General features: G+C 36.4%; 1 protein-coding gene across 1 annotated transcript in view; it reads right to left on the minus strand.

Moving 5' to 3' along the window:
- nompC (no mechanoreceptor potential C) overlaps positions 1 to 20,434 on the minus strand; it is a 184,032-nt gene that overhangs the window by 15,652 nt on the left and 147,946 nt on the right. Inside the window, exons 5-14 of the mRNA XM_085960294.1 lie at positions 18,284 to 18,376; positions 16,682 to 16,895; positions 14,485 to 14,681; positions 13,329 to 13,427; positions 10,803 to 11,105; positions 8,029 to 9,256; positions 7,375 to 7,574; positions 4,964 to 5,500; positions 4,428 to 4,634; positions 1,293 to 1,983 (exon numbers count right to left, since the gene is read on the minus strand). Of these exons, the coding sequence (XP_085816420.1) occupies positions 1,293 to 1,983; positions 4,428 to 4,634; positions 4,964 to 5,500; positions 7,375 to 7,574; positions 8,029 to 9,256; positions 10,803 to 11,105; positions 13,329 to 13,427; positions 14,485 to 14,681; positions 16,682 to 16,895; positions 18,284 to 18,376 (3,769 nt within the window). The remainder of the gene's footprint in view (positions 1 to 1,292; positions 1,984 to 4,427; positions 4,635 to 4,963; positions 5,501 to 7,374; positions 7,575 to 8,028; positions 9,257 to 10,802; positions 11,106 to 13,328; positions 13,428 to 14,484; positions 14,682 to 16,681; positions 16,896 to 18,283; positions 18,377 to 20,434) is intronic.

The following is a 20,434-nucleotide window of genomic DNA, read 5'->3' on the forward strand; positions in this document are numbered from 1 at the left end:
AATACAATTTCAATAAAATACATATTATAACCATCACAATATTGACATCAGAAATTTCAACTTATCGGACTAAATTGGGATTTTTAATATTTAGCCACAAGAATAGAATAGTATAAACCGATAATGTAATATCACTTTTATGAAACGAGTGCTTAAAATCCCACAATGAGTGTGTTCTCCGAAACGAGTTTTCCGATGAAATTTGTATTGAAATTGACATTCCCAATTTCAATTGTTATTGATAAACTCGATGGTTTTGAATAATAAAAGTAGTACTTTCTCGATGGTGTTCATGAAACTTACCAAATGGGATTATGGTTTAAATTAATTATAATATTATATATATTTTACATAAGAATGCATTGTTATTAACAATATAATTTTTAGTTACAATAATTTTCTACAAAGAAAAGAATACCTATTCCAAATTAATTTTGAATTATATAGATTCTAATGAAGTCAATTTATAGAATATTAGATATTCTTCAAATATTCAATGAAACATATAAAATTGTGTAACATTATTGTATGTACGTAGGTACGAGTGGCGAAGGGTGGAGGTAGGCTGTTAAGATCCACCATAAATAGTGCACACTAAATTTTGTCAACAATGCGTATTTGTTTTCATTGAAATAAGACTACAATTTACAGATGGTGTCGGTTAGTTTTTAAAATTCAATTAAACTGCGAAACCAAGCCATAATAGATAATAGTCAAAAAATATTCGTCTATCTATAAAATATCTAAAATTATGCAATTAAATCATACATAACTTTGGATATTTTATAGATAGAATAATATTTTTTATCTATTATAGTTTGGTTTAGGCAGAGGTTAATGAATTTAAAAAAAATGAACCAACAATAAAATGTTAATATATTGTATTCTTAATCCAACGAAAACAAGTAAGTATGAATGAAAAAGTGTTGCACAATTTTGTCGTATCGCCCAAAATATACCAATACTATTATGGTTTGGTTTAGGCAGCGTTTAATTGATTTTTAAAAACTAACCAATACCATCTGTAAATTATTGTAGTTTTAGTTCAATAAAAACAAATACGTATGACTAACAAAGTTAAATGTTCACTATATATGGCGGATATTAACAGCCTACCTCCACCCTTTGCTACTGGTAGGCACTATTATTCATTGTATTATTATTGTATTTATTTATAGATTCAGCTGGGTGATTATATTATTTTAACATTTTCTTGTAACCTAAGTTATTGGAATAAGTAGTTAATGAAGGATAATGAATTATTATTGTAATAAAATGGAATTATATATTACCAGCCTCGAAGTACTTGTAATTCCTGGGTCTATTGAGGCCCCTGACTTCGGCGGGAGTCAGATTGGTGAAGGGCTGATTGAGGGCGACGATATGCATCGAGAAGCCGAACACGAAGATGGCCAAGACGGCCAGAAACCTCGCCAGGTCCTTCATGAGGTTTCCGATGATGATCGCCCACGGCCCGAACAGGTGATGAAACGACAGAAAATCCAAGATCTGCACGCAGGCCAGCAGGAACGAAAGAGCGAAGAACTGGTTCCGACAGTACATCAGCGTCGGCCAATACATAGCTTGAACTATCACCATGCCTATCACGTGAGTCGCGACTCCAGCCATTCCACTTAAAAGTACAGCTAACTTAATCCAACCTAATCCAGATTTTTCACTCGGGTTCGTTAATTCGAAAAGTAAGAGTCCACTCAACCAGACGAGTAATATCCATTCGTACCAATAAGGCACGAGGCCTTTTCTTACAATGGGTAATATCGGCGTGATTCCGACGATCGAGAGGAGAATCATGAGGTAGACGTGGGAGGTGAGGTACGACATAAACTTGATGATGGGCACTTTGTTGTATTTGTGTCCGAGGGGCAGCGTGAAGACCACCCACACCGGCGGGCACATGATGAAGCCGAAGAAGAGCACCATGGTCCGCCAAGGCGCCCACGTCAGACTACCTCGCCAAAGTTCCTGCAGACATAGACAAAATCAAAACAAACATGTCAATGATAAACAAAAAAAAATAATATTAATTTTGAATTACAAAATACAAGTCAAAAAATAGTCCAAATAATACGTAAACTATTTCTCCATGACTGGTCAGTGTGAACTTAACAATATACCAACTACAGTCTAACTTTGTTATTACGATCACGGAAATAGCGAGATCTCGGATGAAATGAGGAAACATTCGTTGACATTTTAGTTTATGATTTTCTCCATACATTTATTCACTTTTATACCGAGCTACTTCTCAGGTATACCGAGCAAAACTGTTAATGTGTCGATCGTTTAAAAACAACATTTTCGACCCTAAGCAATAAAATCCGACCGGGCAGTTAACTAGACCGATGCCGCCGGGATCGGATTACGTTTATGACACTAGTTAAGTGTCTAAGTACCTAATTGGTGTTTTCGCCGACAACATTGAAAGAGTATCCACGCATATGGTTGAAATTGCATGTAAAAAATCCAAGCTTTGTGAAGCCAGTAGGCACCTACCAGCGCTGGCGGCTCAGAACTTCATTACAATAAACAACTTCTTTTGTAGCTTATGAATGCAATGCTTCTTTCGGGGATTTTTAGGGGCATTTTTTTGTTCTATGCTTAAAAAGAACGTGGTGCGAAAAATGTTTGTATAAGGATATAACGAGTAATGCTTATAACAAGCAAATTTAGCCGGTCCCATCTTCCTCGTAATAATCAAGTTCGACTGTAGAATCTGACTTCTTTAGAAATTGAATACATTTTGTACCAGATAACGGCTGAATATCGTAAGCAGGGAACATTACTTTGTAGGGTTTGTCAAATAATTAGATAATTTTGGTAACTATAATATTACAGAGTTATAATATTTTGATTATCGTCAGTTTATGCAGTAGAATTTCAATAAAATTATGACATACGAAGATTTTTATTACTAGAACTGTAGAATTCACAAAAAATTTCATCATATTGAGTTCCTAATCTTTACTACCTCCTATTTATATGGTTGGTATTACTAATTATTTTTACTGTGGCTTTTTCTTGGTGGAACGACATGTTATAAGAAATAAGAAAATATTGATTCACATAAATTTATTCATATCTATTAATTTGTTAATTATTAAAATACACCCAAGTCCAGTTTCATCTAAATTCTAAATGGACATTATCAATAAATTTTAACCTTCTTTTACAGCAATCATTCCTAACTATTTTTGTTTGGCGGGGAACCCTTGGGACATTTTTTATCCACAAAGGAAAATTATAAAATCTACATATAAAGCAGTAGGCGGAATGCTTCTTAGCAACCATTTAAATAGATAAAAACGATGTCTCTTACCATTTTTAAAAGATTTTTAGATTCAAAGTAAGCATATTAGAACCACATTCAATAATTTTGTTGGGATAATTATTTTAACATACTTTTTGTAGCTATTATAAACCTATACTTAATAAATTCTAATCAATTTAAGTTTTGTATTATTTCATTTGAGTCGTTTTTTGCGACCCGGGTTTTGACATTCTGCATCTTCATGCGCTATGTACACTTACCAAACGGCAAATATATACTGACAACGAATATAATTAACTCTAACTTATATAACAAATCAATACAATAAAGTAGGTAAAAACTTTATCACCTAGCTGTCAAGGATCATAATAAAAAAATATATAACAAACAAATTATGAATAGTTGAAGTGTTTGTAAAAAACCCCTATCTTATCAATAATAATACACTCGATAAGAGTATAATAAATCGTCAAAACCTAATAATAGATCATTAGTAATTAATTATAAACAATAAAAATACTACACTCAAGAGTTGTAAAATCGTCCATTCTGGGAACAATGGTAACATATTGGGAATTATTGGAGTTAACTAATGAGATATATCTATGATATCAGTCTTTAAAAGTTATTAGTTAAACAATTAATATTCAATAATATTCATACATGATACCTCCTTTTTTTATAAATACATATATTACCTATTGTAATAATAATAAATTGTTTCTGTGCTGTCTGTCAATATAACGTTATCGTGCAAGTTTTAAATGCTTTGACAGAAATAAAGCAAACTGTGTAGTAGGCGGTGATCTTTGCGGACATACTGATAACTAAATTCCACGATTTTTACTGTAAACTTTAAAATACTTCATTGTTTAAAAATAGGTCAAGTTAAACCTTTTTTTCATTCTACATTTTACCCAATAATTTGTTTCAATATGGTAGCTTTTGTGAATTCTCACGGAGCTCCTAATACTACTGCTATACAGCATACCTACTGTAATAATATATATAATATAAAATCATTCGGTACCGATTGAAAACGGAGTAGTGTCAGCCTACTCAATTAAAAGTCAGTTGATCAGCCAACTATCGGTATCTACTCCGTTTATACGTCCATACGATTTACCTATTTCTTTACCTGCAGGTATCTCTGCACAACGGTGTGTGCAATAACTTCTTTTTGTTCATTCTCTATGAGGACATCGAGGAATTCCACATTCCGTCTGTCAGTCGCAGTCAGGATCCTTCCGGCTGAGTCTGATCCGGCCGCTAGAGCCAGAAGCTCGGTGGCCATGGCCTCACACTGCTTCCCGGCTGATATTAAGTCTTTGGCACGCTCTTTCTCCTGAAGATCGGAGACGTATTCGAAAGGAATTAATTGCAGTTAATAAAATTTCAATTGTTAAAGTGAATAGTGCGTACCACAAGCACCTAACGGAAAAATATAAAGCTTGCAATTTGAGATAATTTATTGATTAATTACACAGTAAAGTGTTTTATTTTATCAATACATTTCTAAAATTATTAAAAGCGTAAAGAATATTAATTTTCATTAATTAATTAAGTCAAAGGTAAACATAACAAAAAAATTTTATAAAATATAGGATCCCATCTTATTACTACATATTATTTTATGGTTAGGTTTATCACTTCTATTGTTTCATAATATATTACCTTTGTGGATAAATTGATGTAAATATTTGACAACTTTGCGGCCGCGTCTACTGGCGCTGGTGAAACCAAAATAAACTCCTCGATCGGTTTATTGTTGAAGTTCTTCGAACACACCATCAAGTTGTAGACAAATCTTCTGTCTTCCATCAGTGAATAGGTATCATGCTCTTTGTGCATCAGGTACTCCAGGACATCGTTGTGTCCCTCGGAGGCGGCGAACCAGATGGGAGAGCAACTAAAATTTGTCTCGCTTTTCGGCGAGGCCCCAGACTCGCAGAGCAGCTTCACGACGTCCAAATGGCCAGCCTTCGCCGCACAATGCAGCGATGTCCAGCCATTTTTGTCTGTGGCATTAATCTCGGCACCTTGCCCGAGGAGTACTTCTACCATTTGGTAATGGCCGTGCGTTGATGCTATATGAAGACCGGTTTTGCCATGTCGGTCGGTGCTTTGTAACAATTCTGCGGATCTGCTCAGTAACAAACCGACTACTGACATATGCCCACCGAAGCAAGCGAGATGAAGAGGATTGTAACCCTGCAAGAAAATACATTTACAATATGTTAAATTAAAATGATATTATGATATCATATGGCTTAGTCGTTTAGATATTTAATATTTATTTGATATTTAATATAAGTCGTAGATATTTGATTTTAATTTTTGATTATAACTATGTTAAGAAAGAGCAACATAATACCCAGTTAATACATGTGTGGATTTATTACTTATAGTAAGAACGTATTATCTCGGCAATAATAAAAAAATGCATGTGTAAATATTTATTATCGTGCAAGTTGCAAGATTGCATTCATGGATCAAAAAAGTTCGGAAGCTTCTGAATTTTTACGCGACAATTGGACTGAGCGATATCTGCACCTGCGCAGTAAAATGATAGTGGCGAACCTGCCGGTAAAAAAAATGCTCTACACCACACAGACTCATTTTGAGGTTAACCGATTTTCCCGATCTGTCAAATATTACCATACAGTGACAACATCGCATCTCGCTTACTCTTGAAGAATGAGATTGGCGAGACAGTCCTGTCAGCACTTTTACGTGTAAACAGTTATTATTGCGATAGTTTTAAATACACACTATTGATGCAAGTAAATCCATGCACATGTACAGATGCCATAATGATATATACATCTCCCAAAGATCCTCAAAAATTTTCATTAGCACGATATGTGCTCTCATTCAAAAATAAGAATTTTGTATTGCCATCTATTAATACCAACAGAAACTAATACTTTAAAAGTCCGTAAATAAATGGTTTGTGTCTACCATAATAAGGTTGAAATAGCTTGGATATGTTTGAAAAATCGATACAAATTTTATTTAAAGGTCAACAATAAAATATTTATGTTATGTGATAATAATTACTGACGTTATGTTATGACTGTTTGAGATGTTATTCTAATTAAATTTACGAAAATTAATGAAGTAACACTAACAGTCACCCGATGGGGTGGAATTGCTCAATCAGCAGCGTGCGCGCCTGCTAATCGAAAGGTTTATGAATCGATCTTCCTCGCTATCTTTGTTAGTTATTTTATTTCATTTTTTGTGTCGAATAAATGATATCGTCACCGTTCAGGCAAAAGTCACCAACCCTGAAAATGGCAGTTTTGAGTTGAGTATGTCACCCGAAGCGTAAAATTATGTTCTTTAAGATGCAAAACTCACCTCGGTACATTAGTAAGTAAAATTTTGCTTAAATCCGAATTATTTGTTTTTCACTAAATGACTTTCGATAAAATCTTAACAAGCAAAAGTCATTATAGGTGAATAGACATTATTGACTCTATAAAAAAAAAATCCTTCGTTATAAATATACAAGCAAAAGTCACTATACTATGGATGGTGAGTTTTACTGATCCTTCTTTTGGCTAACATTGTTCAGATTATTAACAAGCAAAAGTCACCAAACCATAATTTGAGCTACCTTGCCTCCTTCAAAACCTTCCAGATGTTTTAATTAGAATCAAAAAGTAAAAGTACCTTAAAGAAATTATTAAGAAGACATGAGAAAATAATTTAATGTAGATAAAACCTTAAAAACATTAAAATCTGATTTTTCCTGCATTTTCAAACTTTCAAATTGCGATATCTCAAAACTATGTTTTTAGGTTTGGTGACTTTTGCCTGAACGGTGACAATATGGAGTTTGCCACAGATCAGTGGGATTCATTCTGTCGATAATTCGACACTTACGACATGTTGATTACTTCAATATAATATTATTCTAAAAACTATCCTCAAGCCATTGTTTAATACTATAATTCTATCATCCTACCTATTTACATCCTTCAGTAGACTAGTAAGTGTTAAAATAATAATTCATAATTATATTATATTATTAATATGAAAACAATCGGTCATTTATTTTCAGTTGTGTTGTTACATACATTTTCAGTGGTCACAGCTTCGACTTGAACTCCGATGGAGTTAAGCAACAGTCTGACGACGTTCTCATTTCCGGAGTAGGCAGCCAAGTGGAGTGGTGTCATGCCTGATTCACTGCCCAGCTCTCCCACCAAAGATGTTCCAGTCGGTGCATCAGATTTTACTGTCCCTGGTACGTGCGTTAGTAACTCTCGTACAGTATCTGAGAAGAAATTGAAATAAAAATAGTAGAAAGATCCTTTTATTGTTAATAACACTATACAATACCATGAGGGCACTAGTGAAAGAAACTCAACAATACCCAGGGTTGAGAATGTTATCTAAATGAATTGTGATCTCATTGGAAAACGTTGCACTATGGCAACACTATAGTCATTGTCATTTGAGGAAAATATGACATACAATTTGCATTATCACATAATGTGGAGAGAGATCAAATTGGCTTTAGTGGCTGAATTCTTAGATCCATAAACATTATGATTTTATGTAGAATGCATGTAATGCATACAAATTTACTTAGGTAATATTGAGTTTTGGGATTCTTGGTCTTCCACACGTGTCCATATGCTCCATATGATGAGCGGACATGGATTAAGAAGAAGAATATGGAAAGTTTATAATAAGTAAACACAAGGAAATAATGCTTGAATACTTGCCTGCCTGTCCATAAAAAGCTGCCACATGAAGAGGGGTCAAGCCGAGCTTCTTACTGGATACCCTTAGCGAGTTTGATGACCTCATCACCTCTAGCACCTGTCCATGGCCATGTTGTGCAGCTAAATGAACAGCAGTAAAACCTGCTTTATTTTCATCTGTACAAGAGGCTCCAGCCCGGACGAGAGCTTTCACAACATCCGCGTGTCCTCCTTCAGCAGCTAACTGAAGAGGAGTGGAGTCATTCAATTTATTTCTAGCAGTTATAACTCCAGTTTTATCAAACTTCATTAATTCTTCTATCACTTTGACACTCCCTCTGACCGCAGCAATGTGGGCACATGTATTTCCATCTTTACTCGTCGCCATTACTAAACTAGGGTGCTGTTGCAAGAATAATTGTGCCACTTCGCTGAAGTTGTTCTGCGCGGCTGCATGGATGGGTTTTTGTCCTTGCTCATCCGTCGCATCGATATTGGCTCCAAGTTCTAAGAGAAGTTTACACACTTCTATCTGACCACTACCTGCTGCTAAATGTAAAGGCGTCTGTTTCTTCAGAGTCAATACATCTATCGCTGCATTGTGGTCTCTGATTAAAAACTTTACTAAATGCGTAAAACCGTTCATAGCAGCTAAATGCAAAGCGGTTCGACCATTTCTAGATTTGGAATTGATAAAGGCTTTGTTTGTGAGCAAGGCATCGCACACTTGCTGGTATCCCATTTCTGCTGCAAGATGTAACGCAGATCGTCCGTCAGTATCGAAGACATCGACCCTCGCATGGTTAGCTAGTAAAGTATTTACAAGAGCCATATGTCCTCTGTGACAAGCAATAAGAAGTGGAGTCCACCCGACAGAAGATTGCTTATTCATCGCTTTTTGGACATCAGTTGAATTCATGTGCTCTATCATTTCGCACATGACTTCGTCGTTTCCTGCAATGGCACAGTAGTGGAAAGCTGTTTCTTTGGCGTGTTTGGTCTCGAGGAAGACGTCCGCTCCGTGCTGAAGAAGTAGTTTGACCACTTCTCTGTCGGCTCCTTTCACCTCGACTTCTTCCTGGGTGATGTGGCACGCGCAGTGCAACGCGCTGGCTCCCTCTTCATTAACTGTGTTGATGTAAGCGGTCGTGGCTTCTGGTCCCTGCTTTTGCATGACGAATTCAATTAAATGTCGCACGATATCAGGTCTACACCCCTTTGATGCCAGATGGAGGGGAGTTTCTCCTTTCTGAAAATTACATTTATTTATTTTAATCATCCGAATACATAGCTCAACAAAATAAATCAAACTAGTGCGGCACAGAGATGTACCTATGTGTAATTAGAGTTGGGTTTCGGGAATTTCCCGACGGGAATTCTCGAGAAATTTTCGAGATTTTAAGTCCCGAATCTCGAGAATTGAAATTTTTAACATTTCGGGAAATCCCGGATCTCGAGAATCTTTTCTCGGGATTCGGGATTTCTTTATTATCAAATATTAACTGAAAAACGATTCTCTATATGAAAAAACTGGTCGGGCCATTTAACACAATTAAGCCAACGTCGACTCAAAATGAGCGCAATTTTTGCAAGATCATGGAATTTTGTGTCTCAAATTTACGCGATTGTCAGACGCAGCGATTGACAGTCTGTGCTTTTTGAAATCCTATTTTAATAAATATTGTTTTGAATTATTTTTGTTTTCCTACTTCTATTTTGTTTGTCTTCTTACATAATAAAAAAAAATCATGTTTTTGGAATTTGTCTATTTTTACACTGATTTTAAGATTTTTACAGGTTTTTTTTTAAAAATTTCTGATATCTCGAGAATTCTCGAGAATTCAAAATTTCATCATTTCAGGAAATCCCGAATCTCGAGATTGAGATTTTCTCGGGAAATACCCAACTCTATGTGTAATGGAGGGATTATTTTTAAATTCCTATATTGATAGTTTTATACATTTAGAATTTGCATTCAAAACTGTTCTCAATAGAGAGAACCCAATTAGCTTAGAAAACCGTAGCAAGTCTAGTAAACATATTATTTATTAAATACAATAATATATTAATAATGTATTTTTGGAAACGCATCTACATTTATTTTATAGAATGCTATCAACACGAGTAGATAGTCACGTTAAATTAAAACGAGATTTCACATTCAATTTACTTAACTAGTTCATCCATGTATATTGCACATGGATACCTTTATTATCAGTAGAGATCACAACATAAACATGGCTTTCCAAAAACCTACCCACCTCGCACCACACTCAGTCTTAATCGAGCGTATTACGAGGTCCTACGTTTGGTGTGAAGCATCAGCAGTTGTTTACGCCTGGGAATGTCTCAGGAGCAGATATCCAAGACTGAGGTCGCCACGCTCTCAATTGAGCTTTGACTGAGTTGTGAATGTGACGCCCCAATGCAACGTATGTCCTGCCTATTTCCACGGGACGTCATTGGGTAGAATCTACGAACATTTCCTGACGTGTTTTGAAAATTTAATGCAGATTATCCTTAAAAACTCGTAACATACGGTATGGCTATAGTGGATGGTATGGATGGTAGTATGGATGTTAACCATTTGCTGAACCTATTAGGTCCATACTCTGACTTCAAACACACATTGGAATTCAGGTATAGAACGGTGCTTTGAGATTTAGGATTTTAGGACGCCAAGTTATTAGTCCTACATTTGCTATTCTACGTTATTCGTGGATCACTTTCCATGCAGGCGACGCAAGAAATAAAAATATATTATAGTATTATGAATTTCAAGTTATTTAAAATACCTTTGATTTGAAGAGAGGATCTCCACCATCCTCAAGCAGAAGTAGTAGCGTTGGAAGATTACCATGCATCGCCGCGAAGTGCACCGACGTCTGTCCATCTTCAGTGGCCAGGTTGGGACCAGCTCCTGACTTCAACAGCATGAGAGCGCACCTATCTCCGCCGCCGACCCTAGATGCTAGATGGAGGGGCGTCTCCCGCTGGAGACCACCTCTGATGTGGACGTCCGCTCCGTACCCGAGTAATGTCTCCACAACGGCTGGTTTGCAAGATTCCACTGCTATATGCAACGCCGTATGGTTGTCCTATTTTTAAGACATTTCGATTACAATGTTAGTTATAAATATAGTCCACGATGATGGACTGCAACTGTTTTGCATAAGCCAATCGTACAATGTGTATATACTATTAATAATTTAATGTTAATCTATATAATTGTAAAAGATAAATTAATACACAGTCATCATCATTATCATCATCAGGCTGAATCTATCCACTGCTGGATGAAGGCCTCTTCAAGCTGATTCCACTTCTCTCGGTCCTGAGAGTTGCGTTGCCACGTACTTCCGCAGAATTTTATCATTTCATCAATCTAGCGGCCTCTAGGTCTACCTTGCGCACGTTTTGTACCTCTTGGATACCACTGGATGACTAAATTTGTCCAACGATTGTCTCTTCTTCGAGCTATATTCCAGCCCATCTCCATTTGAGGCTTTTAATGAACTCTATTACATCGCAAACCCTTGTCTGCTTCCTTATCCACTCATTCCTCTTTTTGTCCTTTCGCGTTATGCCCAGCATGCACCTCTCCATACCACGCTGTGCTACTCTAAGTTTCTGGATCTCTCTTTCACTTAGGGTGCATGTTTCACACGCATATGTGATTACGGGAAGTACACACTGGTTGAATACTTTGCGTTTTAGGCACAGTGGAAGGTCACTTTTGAAGACATTATTCAAGAGGCCAAAAGCACTCCAGCTAGCTAGCCTAGCTTTACTCTGCGAACAATGCATCAAACATACATCCATCTATAGACACTTGTTGTCCCAGATAGATGTAGTTTTTCACCTGTTCGAGCTGAGTGCCATTGATGAGGATCTCTTTTTGGCTCGCAAAGCAGTTGAACATGACTTTCATCTTTGTTACATTTATTTTCAAACCTACTTTGTTGCCTACTTCGGCGAGTTCCTGCATTCTGCTTTGGATACATAATACATGGTAAAATCGCCAAAAGGTGTCATCCCCAAAGCACCTAATTCCATGGAACTCTAAAGAGGCCGGAACCATTATCGGGCAGACTCATAGACATATGAGAATCGTTGACTACAAGACAGCTAGTCAAATCACTAAACTGTAATTATTCGGTGTTAATAATAATATTCAAGTTTTGTTTCGTATCCGCAAGATGGCGCGGATACGTCACATGATCCGACTCGTTGCTGATTGGCTGCAGCAAAATGCTCTGTCTATTTTTAGATAAGAGCATTTTTGCACTCGACAGACGAGCCGCGATAACACTTTTGTATTTAAAATTGACTACTAGGTACAATGTAATAATTCTAATAAGTATGACTGTTAAGCCACGCGCAATTGATAACCATTTGTGGATGCGACAGGTCACAATAACTCGTACGTAAACCCACTGCAATGTACTATTGAAGCTAAATGCCCTCCACCGAAACCCGCCCCGCACCACACTCGGTCTTAATCGAGCCTATCACGGGACCCTATAGTGGCGATGTGAAGCATCTATTTCAATTTTGTCTGGGAATGCCCTGGGAGAAAATACCCAAGACTGAGGTTGCTATGCTCAAAGTGAGCTCTGACTGAGTTTAAATAATTTACTCTAATGCAAGGTGCCGAAAAAAGCACATGTAGATTACAAAAAAGAAAATGAATTAAAGGTATATATAACAAAGAAATCGAAGCTAATCGCCGCAATAAGACGCCGCATTTTTTTTTAAAATGAAAGATAATTGGCCTTAGTGCAAGTTGACCAAGTCGGAGGGCCCGATAGGCCCAACAGCTGGTTGAACCGACCTGAGCATCTCCTCCCGTTCGGAGCACATACTCAGGCATTCCCAGAGGATGTGGTTGGCATCCTGTATTTCCCCTCCGCATGGGCATGTCGGACGGTTTGCAAGTCCAAGCTCAAAGAGCTTGCCAGCAAATTCACAGTGGCCAGTCACAAATTGACTGGTATGATGGTCAGGAGTTGGAGAAATGGTTTCAACAGAGGTACCCGTAAAGATTTGTTAACCCCGCCACTCCCGCCGCTATTAAACTAAAAAAATATTATGGACATTTTTTCAAAATACCCATCAATCATTTTTTGTTGTGTGCGCGCTTGCAGCAGACAATAAAGTTGAGTAAAATTTACAATTGCATATTATTAATATGCAACTGCATGCATGTACTTGAATACGACTACTCAGTTTGGTTACTGGTGACACTTTCAGTCACCACACATTGTATAGGTACCTACTTATTTCATACTAAACTTGAAAGTAATGATAGACCATCTCACATTTGTGGTGACGTCGACCTTTTCGCCTTTCTGCAGTAAAGTATTGATGATGCCTACGTGTCCATATCTTGCAGCAGTGTGAATACTTCGGGCACCACCCTATAAATTAAAAATGACAATATAATATAATAAAGGATTATCAAATTAGTACTATAGACGTCATAGCAGCCATTTTTATCTGATTCCCACCAAAATTGACATTTGTGTTCAGTATTTTTTGGCAAATCATCATGGAAAGATATGTACACAGTTGTACAACGTATACAAATCAGTTATTTGAGCTACGTTTCGGGCATTACTTGAAAATCGACATACAATACTTACTATTCGTAATTTAATTGGTAAATTGGAGTCAAATGGTAATGTTTGTGACGTTAAGAATCCAACCTGTCAATAACGTAAACGTACTGCTGAAAATATCGATGCTGTGAATCAAAGTGTGGATGAAAATCCAGAACAATCAATTACATGCCATTCTCGAGAACTTGGACTTTCTTATGGCACTACGTGGAAAATTCTTCATTTGAAGGCGTATAAAATACAGTTAAGGCTTGCAACTTGAGACATTTTTTTGATAATTTACAATTTCAACTGTGTTAATTAATACATATGTATCTGAAAACATTAAAAAGAAAAATATTTTTTATTTTAAGTCAAAGAGAAACTTACAATTATTGTAAAAAATCTAATAAAATGTGAATTTGTTGAATTGGACCCCATCTTATTATCACATATATTTTATGGTCATATTTATTACTAAAATTTAGTTTATTAAGTTTTCTAAGCATCGCCTAAGAGATTTTTGACTAATTCATAGTTTTAATATTTTTTTTATATCTATTTCAAAAAAAAAATCGATTTTTATAAAAATATAAATGTGGATAACTTGAAATCCTTTTTATTTATATCAAATCGAGCTTCAATATTGGGACCATACCTAAATACAAATTGATATACTTACCGAAATAAAAAGGATTTCGAGTTACATAATACGCATTTATATTTTTATAAAAATCGATAGCGGGCACGCGGTTAAGAACCCCTGCCCTATAGGGTAAAGTGCGGAGAGATGCCCCACCACGCATTTTAATGAAGTAGTATTGTATTATTATAAGTTTTCTTTAATGGGGATTGGAATGACTTCAATATTGATCACCTTATTTGGCATGTGCAGATAGACTCCCTTCTTGAAGAGCATCATGGCGCAGTCTGCGTGACCGTTCAAGGAAGCGATATGCATCAGAGTGCTCCCATCCTTGGTCCTCTCGAAAATGCTGGCTTTGAACTTATCGGCCAAAAGTTCTATTATAGATGCGTGGCCGTTCTCGGCGGCTAAATGCATTGGAGTCCGATCTAGATGTAAAAAATGACAAGATCTTGTAGGTTAGTGTTTCTTGAACGTTTCAAACATCCAAAAGTTACCTAATCAAATTTAATATTTTGTTTCTTAAATATTGAAGCCCCGCAGTCGAGTAGTGGAATCGTGGACATAACGCTATCTTCTACAGCTGTTCAACAAAAATCAGTAGATATGCATATTAGGATTTTAAGCAAGTATTTTTTTCGAATAGACAAACTAAAAGGTTGTAGACAATGAATTTATATCAAAATTAAAAAAAATACTGCATACAGTACGAAGCAGCACTTTGACGTTGCATGTTGTTTTTAGGGGCGGTATTACGCCTGCATTGGCGAGGGGTGAAGTTAGGCTGTTAAGGTACGACATAAATAGTGCACACTAAACGTTGTCAGTCATATTTATTTGTTTCCACTGAACTAATAATACAAATTGCAGAGGATGCTTGTTAGTTTTTAAAAATCAATTAAACCCTGCCTAAATCAAACCATAGTAGTTTAGGTATGCTATGCCGCGATACGACAAAAATAGTACACACTTTTTCAGTCATACTTATTTGTTTTCGTTGAATTAAGAATACATAATATTGCAGATGATGTTGGGTAGTTTTTTTAAATTAATTAACCTATAATACATAAAAAATATTCTTCTATCTATACAATATCTAAAACTGTGTATGACTTAATGGCATAACTTTAGATATTGTATAGATACTTATATGAATATATTTTGACTAGTATCTATCATGGCTTGGTTACGCAGGGTTTAATTGATTTTTTAAAACTAGCTAACATTATTCTTCAGTTCAATGAACACACATACGTATGACTGACAAAGTTGAGTGTGCAATATTTTAACAGCCTACCTCCACCCTTCGCCACAGATGTCTAGGGACTAGGCTACTGGCTAAATGCACACACAAAGTCACACTGACGTGTATAGGTGATCTAGGCGTGGTAGTAAAAAAGTTTAATTCTCGAGTGTGGAGAAATAGAATAATATGTTATTTTCAATAGTTATGTATGTATGCATTAAAGTTTTTCACATAAACGAAACGTGTATTCAATATTGGCAATATTTAAGGACATTCCGGGAGCTTTGTATTTCAAATAGGTATGTTATGGTCTGACCGTTACTATACCTATAAATAAGTCATAAACATAATTCGGCGTCAAAATCTTGGTCTATGGCAGTGGTTTTCAAACTGTGTTCCGCAGAACCCCTGGGTTCCACGAGTAAAAAAAAATCGACAAATAGACCTAGAATTCGACAAATTGTGTAAAAAATGTAATTATTTTAAGGTATATTATTCCAAGGATGGGATGGGCTTCCCCGAAAAAAGCTTATAATTCTAAGGGTTCCGTGAGTCGACAAAGTTTGAAGACCACTAGTCTATGGTGAATGGTTTTGGATTTATATCGTATTAATCTGTTTCGTGGTTAAGGCCAACTAAACGTTGATAATATCTCTGCGTTCGTATCCGGAAATTTGTACGTAAACAGTTCACCGCAGGACACTTATTCGTGCGCCGCAGTACGTGAAACATGAGTTCGTGTAACATTTAATCAAATAACGAGTTCTTCGTTGAACATTTCACCGTGGACTACATTTGTACGTATGCTACAACATGTGGAGATGTCTTTACTAGATTATGTTAGGTTAGGGTTAATCTAATTTGAACAGTACTATTTGTAAACTATCGCCGCATTTTGTAAGATACGTACAATAATGTATTCCACGGTGAAATGTTCAACGAAGAACTCGTTATTTGATAAAATGTTATACGAACTCATGTTTCACGTACTGCGGCGCACGAATAAGTGTCCCACGATGAACTGCATACGTACAACTTACATGTAACCCTCTGCATTTGGTTTTAATAAGTGATAAGTAGTTGACAATAATTATTGTCCGTCTGTGGAGCCAGTTGATTTTATTTTGTGATAAAAATGTAACGATTTCTTTGATTTGTTGTATCTTTTTGGTGTGGTTATACCTTGATGGTCAGCTATGGCCGCCGACGCCTTCACGCCGTAGAAATACTTGACGAGCGTCTCGTCGCCCTCCGCAGACGCTATGTGAAGGGGCGTCTGACCGTCGCCGTTCTGGGAGTCCACGCCGCTGCCGTAGTCCACCAGGATGCGCACCATGTCCACATCTCTCCGCCTCGCTGCCAGATGCAGCGCGCAGTCACCGTTCGTCGTCGTGGCCTTGCAGGGAATATTATTTAAGTCGACAAAGAAACAAAGTTTAAATCAGTTAGATTGAACTTGATTTAAATTGGAATTCAATTGTTTTTTTCTCAAAAATATTTTATCATTCGGTTTTGTTTTTATAAATTAATTATGTTTGTATCTTATCTGTTTTTTAAATATATACAATATATATACCTACATATAAATTCTTTTTAGCGCTACAACAGGCCATGAGGCTTAATGGTAGTAGTATAGTAACATAACGATTGTCTAATGTCAAAACCCCGTATCTGACCTATATGACGAAAATGACTTTTTGATGTACTAAAAACAACATAAATACTGCCCATAGACTGCGAAATTCCCATATCTGTAGTTATTTTAACAAAAATGGTACAGTCAATTTAGTATTTTCCCGTATCCAAGCATTGCAGGAATAACCCTGTAATAGTCCTAAGCTGTCAAGCGTGTTGCATGACGTGTGTTGAATTCTACTTTAAAATGTCACTTTAGAATTATTTAAAAGGTAAATGGTAAGTAGTAATATAACAAATTTGGATGTTTATCCTGTCACATGTTATTGGATGTTATCATTATATTAGGTGATATGTGCTTTGATTTACCACTTTTTACGTTACGGGTTATTGGCATGCTATGTAGTTACAGCATGTGTGAACTATTAACAGTCAGCTACGGGATATTAAATATTTAGTTTTTTCCTGCACAATTTGTAAAAAGTCGCTTACCGGATATTAACATTAGCCCATCAATAAGTGAAACAATCACAAACACTCAGGCTTTAAGAAAAGCACATAAATATATTATTGTGACCTCACCGGGAATCAAGCCCGGAGTCCCCGGGTGAAAGGTCAGCCAGCACATTACTCACTGGACTACAAAGGCCGATGAATTTTAAATATTTATGTGCTATAAAGATTGATATAAAGTAGTATTTCAACACTTTTTATCTTCTCTTAAAAACATTCGTTTAAACTAAAAGTTGAATGTGACCCATAATTCTGGAAAGGTTCCCGATTCTTGATCTGGACGACTTCCTATGAATGCGTGCATAATGTCATTTGAATATGGGAAACATCAGAAGAATTAAACTTAACAGCTACGATCTGGCAGCACTGTTCTACATTTATTAAGTAATATGGGTGTTTTTTTTTGTATGGCGGGATTATATATATGGCGTAAACTTTCTTATTGTAAGAACAGAGTTTTGAATGAAATGTTTAATCATTGGTGTTTTCACAGGAATCCGACGAGTAAAGAACCTGCCCTGAATAACACAGATACGAAAGTTTTCATCAAATTAATCGACAGTGTCAAAATATGGCATTACACTTGAACAATTGCATTTAAGTAGCTTTCTACCTAATAAAAATAAGCATGCATACCTTGAGTTGTTCAGCCGTTTGCGCAGAAAGCAGTTCCCTGCACATAGACTGGTTTCCCGCCTCCACAGCGAGCAACAGCGGAATCTTCCCCCTCTGCAAACCCAAAACGTCATCCATTATTTTCCTCCAAGGCGTCAACTCCTTCAGCATAGCCTTCTTCTTATTCAGCTCCAAGTAGCTGATGTCGTTGCTGTTCTTCCAGATGGCCGCTTCCGACTTGAGCAGGCTAAAGTCAAGCTTGGCGAGAGACTGCTGGGGGCTGAAGCTTGGTGGAAAAAGCTGGGCATTGGAGCTACATTCGCCTTTCTCGTCAGAGGAGACTGAACCGGACCTGCGACCCCCGGACGGGTTGGACATTCTGCGCTTCTCTCGGCACATCGGAATTCACCGATTGGACATTGCCTCAGGGCGAGGCCATAGTCAAAAGGACTTGTCCGAATGCTCAATTTTTGTCAGAAATACATTTTAATATTAATTTAATACAGGTGATGTAGTAAATTGACTATTGGGGCCAGGTGATTCAGATCTGTTAAGACATTTTACTACACAATAATTTTGGTCATTGATAGAATAAGGACATATTATTCTAAAATATAATTTTCGTACATATTTTTTTTAATGTGCATTGATTGTAGAACTTATGTTAAATTGTTACCACCACATTATGTTTATACCACCATCAGTTTTATGCGTGATTTATATTTATTTTATTTTATTCTTAGACGAATAGTCGGTGTGATATAATATTTTTTTTTCAATATACAATTTTATTATTAACAAACATATGGTTTTATATTTGAAATATCCCTGCGAGGCTGAAATCAAAAGGAAAATAGAAATGGCAATAAATACCATATTGAAACTGCAGCCAACTTTGAAGAGCAAAAATATTACCGTAACGAATAGGCGCGCACAGAAACAGGTCCGCCCCCCCCAGGAAGAAAATAAATATTTAAGCGAATAAAATAGTATTTCTTCGTTTTCAGGACACATGACTGAGGTTCGTGACCCAGATGATTTGGCTGGCGTACAGCCTTCTTGAAAAATTGGCCCTACTCTACGCAAGGCCTGTATCAGTGCAAGATCCGTGGCACTCGTGAATTGGTGCAATCACTCATCCAATGTTTGCTTTAATATTCTGACTAAAAGACATCTTACAGATTATCAGACAGATCTTAATAATTATTATAACCGTTTGGCCGAGTGCATTTGATAACCACTTGTGGATGCGACAGATCGCAATAACTCATAGGCAAGAACCCGTAATTGATTGTATCCGCAGATCAGGTATTCATCGCAAGACTCAAAGTGCGAAGTGGCTGTGTATGTGGTATATAAAGTAAATGCAGAAATCAGTGGCACTTGCTAGATTTCGTTAAATCAATGATAAATTATTATGGATACTTTTTCGAAATGGTTCCCCCACGCTATTTTATGTGAGCACGGTCTACTTGAGATCTTTGCGATTAGTATATTTTTGTCTCTGAGATGATAATTGCAAGAGGCAGGTAGATAGACGCATTTCAAATGTGGTGTGGGCAGATTCTGAGAGTCTCCTGGATGTCCAAACAAACTAGTGATTCCATAATCAGCGAAATCCATATTCGAGACAGTCTCTAATCGATATGCCGTTGCCGGATTCTAAAATATGTTAGACATAATAAATAGCCCGCAGAGGAAGGCAATCTCGAAAAAATCTTCCTATTTGATGAGGCCGAAACGAAAAGTAGGGATTCTAATGCCGGTATTCCAAAAACCGGTATCTCGGTATTTATCGAGACAAAAAAACTGGTTATAACAATCTAAAATACTAATATTTTTGGTAGAAAGCAGAAATAATGCAAAAATATGTTATCTAAAATTAGTGAATCATCCGAAAATAGTGATAATGAATAAAATTGGGCGTAAAATCTCTTGCATATAATCGACGTCGGTTTCTATACAGAATTTTCTACCATTTTGGGTGGAAAAGTTGACTATTAAAAAATATTTTTGGAGGAATATCGGTGTTTACATTCGATATTGCAATCTCTAGGCCGAATGCTGGAGAAAAAAAAAACTCACTCCAGATGGATAACATTGAGAACGCCATGGGCTTTCTGCTTCCCACAGACTTTGAGTGTCTTTAATAATGCAGAGAGAAATAGAGGA

Source organism: Rhyacophila brunnea, unplaced genomic scaffold (assembly GCF_057557595.1).
Source record: "Rhyacophila brunnea isolate RB1 unplaced genomic scaffold, BYU_Rbru_1.0 scaffold_11, whole genome shotgun sequence".
Classification (NCBI taxonomy): domain Eukaryota; kingdom Metazoa; phylum Arthropoda; class Insecta; order Trichoptera; family Rhyacophilidae; genus Rhyacophila; species Rhyacophila brunnea.